Source organism: Phaethon aethereus (genome assembly GCF_964289735.1).
Source record: "Phaethon aethereus genome assembly, chromosome: 2".
Lineage (NCBI taxonomy): Eukaryota > Metazoa > Chordata > Aves > Phaethontiformes > Phaethontidae > Phaethon > Phaethon aethereus.
In genome coordinates, this window is record NC_138582.1 from 155,175,565 (window position 1) to 155,187,955 (window position 12,391).

General features: G+C 38.6%; 1 protein-coding gene across 4 annotated transcripts in view; it reads left to right on the forward strand.

Moving 5' to 3' along the window:
• The window catches only part of ZEB1 (zinc finger E-box binding homeobox 1), a gene marked incomplete at its 5' end in the record, with an annotated part of 129,638 nt that overhangs the window by 114,063 nt on the left and 3,184 nt on the right, over positions 1-12,391 (forward strand). For all 4 annotated transcript variants that reach the window (XM_081996719.1, XM_081996720.1, XM_081996722.1 and 1 more), the window contains 3 exons: positions 2,000-2,202; positions 7,462-7,567; positions 9,074-10,884. In XM_081996719.1, coding sequence (XP_081852845.1) covers positions 2,000-2,202; positions 7,462-7,567; positions 9,074-10,884 — 2,120 coding nt within the window. The remainder of the gene's footprint in view (positions 1-1,999; positions 2,203-7,461; positions 7,568-9,073; positions 10,885-12,391) is intronic.

Sequence of the window (12,391 nt, forward strand, 5' to 3'; positions counted from 1 at the left end):
GTCTATTTTTGGACAACCCAGCTAATCCAGGAAAAGCAGAACAGGATGGAACAGGAAAACCAGTGCAACATGAGCATTACCTTGCCTGTTACCATAACGAGTGTAAAAGAACCTATATGACAGAGAAGGTGTTGATTTTTAGTAATAATAAAAACTGGTCTGACTCTTCCACTCTTGCAAGAACAACGGCACGTTCGGTAAAAATAAAGTAGTAAATACCATGCAACAGAACAAATTGCTACTTTATAGACCGTATAAACAATCTATGGTGATAACAGCTGGAAGAGGTCATGGAGATAAATACTTTCTAAAGTACTAGTTAATTTTATGAGTATTAATAATGCTTATAGTTCTGGAACTTAAAATAACAGTGTGCAAATTTGCTTCAGAGCATAAAACAATAATCAGTAAAGACCTTCCACCTTCCTCTCCTGCTCTCTCAGCACAGTGGATAAATGCATCCTTGCAAAATTTGCTTCCCATTTCCCTTGAAGCATGGAAGAGTAGTATGGTCATTGGAGGATATCACATCTTACAAGTTGATAGTTTGATCAAATACAACAAATGCTACATTTATTTAAACACACTTTTATCAACCTATAAAAAAAAGATTTTTTTTCAATCCTTTAAAAAATTAATTTTTAAGCATGTAAGTAAGTTACTATATAAATATGGGGGATAAATATATGCGAATAAGAAGAGATGGAGTTACAACTTCATAAATGGTGACTTCTCAGAAACAGACTTGTGAAATTAATATTCAGCTTCAATTTTATTTCACTTTGTCCTATACTGGTAGGTAAGTAACTTCATGAAAGCCAGCAGGATAGATTCCACAGGTCCCATTAGAGCTGTATTTATGGCCTCAAATTTGGTCTCTCTCCTTTCTGTCATTCAAAAAGTGTGTCCTATTAACAGGTACATATCTGTATATCATAGAACCATAAAATGGCTTGGGTTGGAAGGGACTTTTAAAGGTCATCTAGTCCAACCCCCCCACAATGAGCAGGGACATACTCAACTAGACCAGGGTTGCTCAGAGCCCCGTCCAACCTGACCTGGAATGTTTCCAGGGATGGGGCATCTCCCACCTCTCTGGGCAACCTCTGCCAGGGTTTCACCTCCCTCATCGTCAAAAATTTCTTCCTTCTATCTAGTCTAATTCTACCCTCTTTCAGTTTAAAACCATTACTCCTTGTCCTGTCGCAACAGGCCCTGCTAAAAAGTCTGTCCCCATCTTTCTTACAAGCCCCCTTTAAGTACTGGAAGGCTGCAATAAGGTCTGCCCGGAGCCTTCTCTTCTCCAGGCTGAACAACCCCAACTGTCTCAGCCTTTCTTCATAGGAGAGATGCTCCATCCCTCTGATCATTTTGGTAGCCCTCTGGACCTGCCGAAGCAGGTCCAGGTGTAAGAATTATAAACCACATTTCTAATGATTTTTTTTCAGTTCTCTTTTCACTTACACTTCTGTGTTAGGTAAAGAGAAAAAAAAAATATTCTCTACAGCTTGTGAATATTACTTATTCCTTAGGAGCTGAAAACAGGGTGACCATTAAATGTTTCAGTGATAGACTTATATTTTTAAACAGGATTTGAGGATTGTCTGTGATTGAGCTAACCAGATCTACAAAGATTACTAGATCTTAAACCATGTTTCATGATTTTCAGACCACTTTTTAAACAGAAATGCATACATAGAAGCTCTAGTGCTGCATTGGGAAGTCCAACAGACTCGCTGTGGAGGGTGTGGTTTTGGGTAGTCATACTGTGCGGACTCTCTCCAGTGTACACTGGGCCAACTGTACCATACTGTAATTAGTAGCATAATACCTGTGGAAAAAAAATAAATTATCATTATTCCTTTTCTAAAACAGATGGAGTTTCTAGCAGCTGCATGTTTTCTTACACTAATATATGTAAATGTAAAGCATGTTTGTTGATGCTAATAAGCTGGAGCTTACAGCTATTTAAAAATGGTGTACTGTCTCTCCTGCGTAGGAACGCCTGATGCATTTTCCCAACTGCTTACTTGCCCGTATTGTGACCGAGGGTACAAGCGTTTTACCTCTCTGAAGGAACACATTAAATATCGCCATGAAAAAAATGAAGATAACTTTAGTTGCTCCTTGTGCAGTTACACGTTTGCATACAGAACGCAGCTCGACCGCCACATGACATCACACAAATCAGGAAGAGATCAAGTAAGTGGCCTTTGAATTAAGGGTTTATCGTCCTCTGTAACAACACTGTGATGTGTTACGTGAGCAAAAATGTACAGAGCAAGTAAGCTGTTCATGTCAGATTATCTACAGGCTGAAGTCCCAGTCCTGGAGCATTTAAACTTGCTGCTGAAGTCAGACTTTTTCCATAGCTGTCAAAGGATGAGCTCTGAATTCCTGTGTTTTCCTGCACCTAGGCAGTATACTTGGATTTAATTGTTAGTTTTCAGAAGTGCTTTATTGCATTTATAGGTAATGAGTTTTTTTCTGTTCATTGGCTAACATTACATAAAAATTGTGACTCAAGTCTAATCTCAGATCTTTAGTGAAACACTTAAATTTTCCTTTCATAAGTCCTGTTTGGCTAATTCAAAATTTACTGTACCCATTTTTGCCCTTAAGAAACAAACTATGGTGTTGATTCATTTGCTTGAACTGTGAGATGCAGTTTTTAAATGTAACCCATGCTATCAGACAATATACAAATAATTTGTGCATAAAATACAACATGTCAACACTAAATAAAGCAACAAAAAGGGTTAGAGATATTCTGAGCTTTTTTCCTGTGGTTCATGAGCTGACCTGAGGGCGTGGTTCCTCGAAATGCCTTCTCATCACTATGGAAGGTCCTGAGATTCTGTTCCCCTCTCTCTTTTTTTCTTTTCTTCTTTTATCCCCATAATTTCCTATCATCCATCCCCAATTACAGGCTTCCGTAGCTTATCAGAGGCACTCTGAGGCTCAGGAACCAACTGACACTCAGTGAAACAGTCAGGAATTATCCCAGAAAAAAAGGTACAGATTTTCAACTGCCAAGTTATAGAGAGAGGGGCTTGAAGATGTTCCCTTCTGAGGACAGACTAAAAAGATTGATACTCTCCAGAGAGAAAACAGAAACATCATAGAAATATGCAAAACTGTGAATAGTGAAAAGAGTGTAAAGAGAAAGGTACTTCAATATTTCTTGCAGCTCCAAGCCAACAGAACTTTCATTAAGCTGAAAGGCTGTAATACAGAGTAAAGGAGATGCTTTTTTACACATTGCGTATTAACCTCCATTCTACAAAGTATTACTAAGTCCAGGAGTTTAACAGGCTCAAAAATTTATTACACATTCATGGGTAAATTAGATAGGAGAAATTGTTACAAGTATCGGCCGTCCTGCTGCAGGGATCTTACTGTCTCACAGGGTTTGGAGTAACCTCGCCAGCGTATTCTGATGTGGCAGGTTTTGTTTATTCAAATACATTTCCTGTGAACAATTCATTTCAGTCTTGCTCTCTCTTGCTGGTTTATTAGCTTGGCTTCCATTATAAAGTTACTATTGCCTTACATACATCTTATATTTCTAACTATAAAATCTATGAATGCTTTTTATATAATGCTTTTTAGTGAGCTACAGCATTTATTTTCAATTTTTCCACCTAGAAGCATAAAAGCAGAAGAATAAAGTAGTTAGAAGGGCTTGAAGCCTTTCCCACATTTGCATTAAGTTTGAATGAAAAGAGAAAAATACCAAGCAAGTAAACAATCTCAGAAGAAATACTACAAAGGGAAGCTTAAATAGTATTCTTGCAGTTGTATTTTAATGGGCTTATACTTTTGAAGGCACAATTGTAGTTGATAAATGTTGTTTCTGTGAAGTATTGGGAACTCAATATTACACCCATTTAAGTGTGGTGTTTGTCTAGAGCCATAGCCAGGATCAAAACTACAATAGTTTAGATATTTGGTAAATTTGAAATGTGTATTTGTTTCTGTTACTGTCATAATGTTGTCATGTCTTCAAAATTGGCTTCATGTGCCTGTAAATGATTACATCATTTGTGTAATGGAAAATTAAATTTTTTCCATAGTAAAGTATAGACCTCCTGGTTGTGGATCTTAAACAGCTGCATCTTCAGAACTCAGTCTTATTCTTAAAGGACTTCACCTGGAAGTAGATTATTTGGAGAACCTTGTTAGCTGGTTAATGTCCAGCATGTGACAATTTTGTAATTGTGGAAGAGGTCTGTGTACACCATGCCTCTCTCTGAGGAAGGGGGGAATATGCCAAACCGTGGCTACTTCTGCTCCAGCAGAGAGCCAAGAGCCATCCCTGAGCCTTCTCCTTCGTCCCTCCCTCCTCCCCGTCCCCAGCGTCCCTCATGGCTTCTGTGGCTTCTCCTACAACAGTAACGGTTGGTAGGAGGCAATGCTGGATATGTATCATCTGCTTTCACATGTGAAGCACCAAAAAAGATGTTGAAGTATGAATAAGTGCTTCCTAGATTTATTTTTCCTTTCAACAATCTACAAAACACCCATAGCTAGTCTCTTAAAATCTCCTGTTGATGTGGACACCGCTGAGAAATGGCAGTTCTTGAAGACCATGGTTAAACTGGCTGTGAAAAAACACTGATGTACCTGTAATTCCTGTTCTCCAAACAACTTTTGAGCATTCCCATTAATTAGTTTCTGTTCTCTGGTATGAACAGAGTGGACGTTAGTCCTAAGCACAGTAAATATTTGATGCAGGGATGTATTAGTGGCTAGTTACAGACCTTAATGCTGATCTTTCTTCTTTCAGTCATTAAAGGAATGCAAAAGAGTATTCTTTGAATGCTGCGGTTAATTCTTTAATGAGCAGAAAACAGCAGTTATGTACAGTGCATTAAAAAATATATCACACATCAGAGGCACAAAAAAATGTGGATTTAACAGTACCGAAAGGGGGAAAACCATTTGAATCTGAATGATTTGAATCTGAATGATGGTGAAAGAGTAGCAAAGATGGTACTTTAGAGAAGAGTCATAATTTCACAGTTAGTTTTAAAGAAGATCCTGCAGAGTAACCCTGAGGATATACCAGATTTACCAAAAAAAAAAAAAAGAGACAGCAAGAAAGCTGAATAAAGAATTACAGATATAAGGAGATAAGGCAAAATAGATGAATCACAAAATCATTAAGGTTGGAAAAGACCTTCAAGATCATCAAGTCCAACTGTTAGCCTAACACTATGCCCCCTAAACCATGTCCTGAAGCGCCACGTCTACACATTTTTTGAACACTTCCAGTGGTGGTGACTCCACCACCTCCGTGGGCAGCCTGTAAACACTGAAAACACTGCCTAGCAGAAAGTTTAAGACAGCTTATAGCTATAACCATGAAAACAGGAAAACTCATTAAAAATTTGGTAAGAGAAATCTGGGCTTCCATGCCTTGGTAAGCAGAATACTGCATTTTAAAGACTGGAGCAGAAACACTTCTGACAGATTGAATACATGAACTAATATTTAGTATGAATATTTATGTAGTCCAGCATCTGCAATAGCTGTATATATGCTGGGATCCTTTAACTCATATAATCTCAAGTCAAAGAGTAGTAACTGATTCTCTGCAAGCTTAAGTAAATCCTGACGCGGTCCTCTACTCAGTGAAGTTGGATCATTGAAGTGAAATGCAGTGAGTCAGACACAATCATCTAGAACATCATCTTCAAGGGACTTAAACAAAGCTGAAAAGCTGTGCGGACTAGCAAAAGACAACTGGCAAACCCAGGAATAAGGGTCAAGTGCTAATCGGGATAAGTGGAGACCACTCTGCAGAGCTTGGGAGGAGGCGGGAAGGAGCCTGTTCCGAGGAGAGTGGGAGCAGTATCTGCTGAGAGGTGAAAACTGCAGCTTAAGCAAACGCTTATCCCAAGGGAACTGTCGAATTAAGAGTACTTGGAAGCAATTTAGATTATCTTGTTTCAATTTGTCTTCTGTTAGCATCTGTATTGTATAAAGGAGGACAGGGTGTAGAATGGGGAGGGTTGATAATTTGGACAGCATATCTCGTAGCAGAGTGCTCAGACTTCGATCCTGCAAACAGCACGGCTGCGGGTTCTTCAGCTCTAAAGGCATAAATCAGAACAGGAGCATCATCCTGCCTTTTTATTCATCCCCGCTGCTCCAGCGCGGTCTCAGCCCCCAGCTGCCATGTCTGCACTCGGTGAATAGCCTCAGCACTCAGTGAGCACCTGCTCCCAGCGCTGCCGACCACACTACACCAGAATTCGGCGTAGGGGCTCCCTGCCACGCTTCCACGCCGGAGAAAGTTAACGCGCGCCGACGACGCGTGGTAGCTGCCCGTAGGCAGGCTGTTTCCCCAGAGTACATGAAGATCTCTGTTAATGGGTTGATGAAAATACTTGCCCCGGTTACCAAAAATCTGCAGCTGCATCCAAATGGGGGTAGAGTATCTTTTGGCAGAGTGAGCTCTACTTAAAAAGAAGCTGCTGGGTTTTTTTAAATAAACAATTTGTTTGGACAGAAAAATTTCTGATTCCTCCATTTCATGTTGGTAATTAAGCTGCTCCAACTTCTAAGATGTATGTAATTTTTGTCTTTAAAAATACACATCCATAGGTTTATACAGTTTGTGATAACATTATATATCTTGCATTTTACATATCACATACATATTACATATATTTTAATATTTTCTTAGCTTTTGCTTTTTTTAAACTAGAGTAACAATTAAATTCAAAATAATTAACAATAAATTCTCTCACACAGCAAAATACAACCACAGAGCTTCCAGGCAAATAGAGAAGAGGTTTGATTTTGTGTACTTGGGAAATCCCTCCATATTGTTATTTGTTTTAATTTAGTTTTTTGCATTTATTTTGAGAATTAATTGTGACTGAGAGTGCCTTTGTTGTCACTGAGCCATCTTCTCTTGAGCAATCCGGTGGCATCATTACATAGAGGAATCCAAGGCCAACAGTAAGCGCTGGAAGCATGTAAATGGAAAAATCAAGTCAACCGATTAAACTTTAAACAGGCTTTTATATGCTTTAATGTTTCTCTATCCTGTGTGACATATTCTGTGCGTGGTGGACTTGGGGGTTTTCTTGGGTTTTTTGCTTTCATAAGTAGAATTAGAATGCATCCTGGAACTTCTTACTCACATAACATGTCAGTGCAAGTTTCATCTGAAGTTAGGAGAAGGGGCAAATATATTTCGGGTCTGTGTTTGTTTTTTTTTTTTTCTTTTTACTGTACCAAATTTGTTCAGAAGATACACATGGCTCAATTTTAACTTGACTTCTAATTTGTTTCTTTTTCATGCATAACGCATACCACCTTCAGTCTCTTAAAATTATGATTGATTCTTTTCAGTTTTGTATTGCATTTTCTCTGTTACAATGGGAAAATACAAGATGTTTTTCCAACATGCTGTCCTATGCAATAATTACAAATTCTTTCTTACAGAGACATGTGACGCAGTCCAGTGGTAATCGAAAATTCAAGTGCACTGAATGTGGAAAAGCTTTTAAATACAAACATCACCTAAAGGAGCACCTACGAATCCACAGTGGTAAATAAAGCAAGCATTGAATTGTGTACTAATGTTGCCATTTCTACTCTTTATAACTTTGATGTGATATCAGTCATGTAAGTCTAAGTTTAAAATACTAGTGTTTTCCTTTTTTTTTTTTCACTCTGGGACTCTGTAAGCACTGATTGCAACCTTCAGCTGTGTGTAGGAAATATGTAGAATAACTCCAGAGGATTTACAGTTGCAGCTTAAGCTCTGGCAGTTAAGGAAAACTTCACTTCTGGCAGAAGAAATAGAGGCATCCTCCTGGTCCTTTTTCACTTGTCTAATTTTTCTCAGTGTTTGCAGATCATTCAGCATGTTATGAGCCTTGCTAGAAAATTGTAATTGATAATAATTAGGACATAAGAACTATGCTTCCTACTGTGGCTGTGATTGCCGTCATTTAAGACTAGTCATATTAAAACAGCCTCAGGACACAGGTCTATGCTTGTGATGTATTGTCACAACAGTTTCAATTTATAAGAAAAGTTCTGATTTATAAGAAATTTAATATATAATAATATACTTAATATATAATATAACAGTAAGTTAAATTTGGTCACTTTAAAGAGATTCTCTATTTCTGTCTTTAACCCAGATTTACCCATTGACAGAAAGTCTGAAAACAATTTTTTAGGCTGTCTTTTCCTTTCTTATCAGTTGCTTAGCCAATGCGGTTCACCTCACTTAGAAGTCCTCCCTCAGGAAACATGGTTTTCATTTCATTTCCAGAGGGTAGTGCCACTGTGCCTGTGAGTGGGAAAGCCTCCGTCAGCGTATTTTTCAATCTGAGACAAGCCAGCTGTTTCAGCTCTTCCCTTTTCCTCTGTAGCACAGATCTGAAAAGCCAAGTCTTACTAGGGGTGTAATGATTGCTTAGTTGTGTGCCTCCTTCTGGCAATTTAACCTGACATTCATCTCTGAAGGCAAATATACATCTGTTGTCTACATGTGTCTGGTTTCCCTTTACTTAAACTTTACCTGGTTTTCAGCTGATGGGTACTGTAGGATATGGATATATTGTATTTGAGTTTGCTGCAATAAAATGTGCATAGCTCATTATACAGTCGTGATTTGCATTCGTGGAATTTTTTCTGGTACTTAATCATATTCTGTTTTTTTTCCATTCTGAAGTAGTTTATGTAGCTTCTGAAGTTAGTAGTGGCACTACTTGAATGAAGTTTAATGAAATCTGCAAGTATCATATAGACTCATGTGATATGTAGACAGTTACTAGGAAATACTAGAACATATCATGATCATGTGGGCTCCATCCTATATCTACTAGTGGATCACAAACTTATTAAAGAACCCTAGGATCACAGCTGTAGATGACATAATTACTCCTAGGGTTCAATTCACTGTGTATAAGATTTTTTTCCTTAGGACTCTTTGGGAGGTCATTTTGATGTATTCTTTTGTAGTTACTATTGCTTGATGAAGTTACACAGTAACCTGGTAAATGGTTGCATATTCCTTTTTTCTTTTTTTCTTAATCTTTAGGAGAGAAGCCATATGAGTGCCCAAACTGCAAGAAACGTTTTTCCCATTCTGGTTCATACAGTTCACATATAAGCAGTAAGAAGTGTATTGGTTTGATGCCCGTGAATGGTCGAGCCCGGTCAGGGCTCAAGACGTCTCAGTGCTCCTCCCCTTCCCTTTCTGCATCACCAGGTAGCCCAGCAAGACCACAGATACGACAAAAGATAGAAAATAAACCCTTGCAAGAGCAACTTCCCGTTAACCAAATTAAAACTGAACCTGTGGATTATGAATTCAAGCCCATAGTGGTTGCTTCAGGAATTAATTGTTCAACCCCTTTGCAGAATGGGGTTTTTAGTGGTGGTAGCCCATTGCAGGCAACCAGTTCTCCTCAGGGTGTGGTGCAAGCTGTTGTTCTACCAACAGTAGGTCTGGTGTCTCCAATAAGCATCAACTTAAGTGACATTCAAAATGTACTTAAAGTGGCAGTGGATGGTAATGTAATAAGGCAAGTATTGGAAAACAATCATGCTAATCTTGCATCCAAAGAACAAGAAACAATCAGCAATGCATCTATACAACAAGCTGGCCATTCCCTCATTTCAGCTATCAGTCTTCCTTTGGTTGACCAAGACGGGACAACCAAAATTATCATCAACTACAGCTTGGAGCAGCCAAGTCAACTTCAGGTTGTTCCACAAAATCTAAAAAAAGAAAACTCTGTTCCTACAAATAGTTGCAAAAATGAAAAATTACCAGAAGATCTTACAGTGAAGTCTGAGAAAGATAAGAACTTTGAAGGAGAGACCAATGATAGCACTTGTCTTCTTTGTGATGACTGTCCAGGAGATCTTAATGCACTTCAAGAATTAAAGCACTATGAAACGAAAAATCCTCCTGAGCTTCCTCTGCCCAGTGGAACAGAAGCTGAGAAGCCCGACTCCCCTGTCCCATCAGAAACTGGGGAGAACAACTTATCTCCTGGTCAGCCGCCTTTAAAGAACCTTTTATCACTCTTAAAAGCGTATTATGCATTAAATGCACAACCGAGTGCAGAAGAGCTTTCAAAAATAGCAGATTCAGTAAACCTACCACTGGATGTGGTAAAAAAGTGGTTTGAAAAAATGCAAGCTGGACAAATTTCTGTGCAGTCTTCTGGACCATCTTCTCCTGAACAAGTTAAATTAAGCAGTCCTGCAGATAATGATGATCAAGCAGCAACTACAAATGTAAGCGAACCCCAGAACAGCACAAATAACTCACAAAATCCTGTCAGTACAACAAAATCTCAGACTTTACCAGGGGGATCAGCTCTGAATGGTTCACGCAGTAGCACGCCATCCCCATCACCACTAAACCTTTCTTCATCGAGAAGTTCACAGGGTTATACGTACACAGCAGAGGGTGTACAAGAAGAGCCACAAATTGAACCTCTTGACCTTTCGCTACCAAAGCAACATGGAGAACTATTGGAAAGATCTACCATAACAAGTGTTTACCAGAACAGTGTTTATTCTGTCCAAGAAGAACCTTTGAACTTAACTTGTGCAAAAAAAGAACCACAAAAGGACAACAGTATTACAGACTCTGAACCTATTGTAAATGTAATCCCACCAAGTGCCAATCCCATAAATATTGCTATACCTACAGTCACTGCCCAGTTACCTACAATTGTTGCCATTGCTGACCAGAACAGTGTTCCATGCTTGAGAGCTCTCGCTGCCAATAAGCAAACCATTTTGATTCCACAGGTGGCTTATACGTACTCTACTACAGTTAGTCCTGCAGTTCAAGAAACACCACCAAAACAGACTCAAGCCAATGGAAATCAGGTACTTTGGTCCCTGTATTCCTGTATGTTGTGTATGATGTATTCATTCTGTATTCATGCTGAACTAAGAGAAAACTGTTAAGATAAATTAAATAAAAATGTAAATATAAGCTATCAGGTTTATTCAGATTGATTGTTAATGGGTAATAGATGTTACTGTTAAGTCCTCTGCAAAGCTAGTTAGCTCAGGCAGCGTGAATCCAGACTGAAAGAAACTATATAGTTTTGTGCATGGTCAAGTCAGTTCTTCACCTTATTCAGTCATTCAGAAGTGTCTTCTAGGACATTAGTGCTCAGTATTTCAAAGACAACCCAATTCTCCTGTTCAAAAAGCAAAGTAAGGTCATGGCTTGTGTTTCTTGCTGGCTCCATATCTCATCTTTCCACATCCAGAAAATAAACTCTTGGGAACTTTTGGCTACTCCCTTCATGCTGCTTTGCTTTCCTGGCTTGCAGAGTAGCTGAACTCATCCTACACCATAATGGTACTTTAAACAAAATTCAGACGTATTCTCAACTGAAAGTTGGGCAGATATTTATCTTCTTCATCTGCTATTCCTGTATCCTGCCCTGTTCCTCCCGGGGTACATCCAGATGTGATCTCATTGGAGTCAGTCCTCCTGAGAAACACCTGTGCCTGTTGAGGTAGGGACAGAGCCGAACAGAAAAGTGACTCACGTGAAGACTGAGTGTTTCTAATTAAATCTTAGAAATTGGCTGCTTAGCATTTTATGCAGGCTTCTGTATTGCCAGAGACTGAAGAGCCTTGAAGAATTACAAGGTTGCTTGTATGTTAAAGTTTGTGAGACAGACAACATTTGAGGTGGCTAACATGTACATTTTTATATTCAGATTTTATAATATATGACAAAATTAATTCTGTGTGTTGTGATACTGCTGATATCAGTAGAAAATACTGTGCTTCTTATAGGTGAGTTTCAGCACTGGAAATGCTTAGAAATAGACAACAGCTATGATATTTTTAAAACTTTTTATTAATGAAACATTTGAAGTCCCACAAATTTTGGGTTAAGTAGTATTTGTGATAGTTTTATGAGGAAGAGGGTAGTCAAATATGCAAATTCGAATGGTAACTTAAATAGCTTTTTGGGAAAACTTCATCAAAAATACAGTCTCAGCTTCCATAAAATCTGCAGGGTACCAAAATGTGGATGACAAACATGAGTTGAAAAATGCAGTTAGATATTGCATTTGCTCTTCAAGCTTCCTGAGGTCCTTTATAGGTCTGTAATCTTTTCCTTCCTAACATTGCATTTATTTTACGGGCCCTAAAACATGATGTGTCAGTGTAGCTTAGATCTGGCCAACAGTCAGATTTGGATGTGATTAAAGTCAGTCCCAGTGAGGATTCTGCATCTGTATTGTGGCAGGGACTGCAAAGCAGAGTGATGCAGCGGAAGATTTTTTTGAGTATGTAAGTCTAAAGAATTTTGTTTGGCTGTTTGCGGAATTGAATGAGAATAACAATGCAGCTTCAGCTTTTTTTA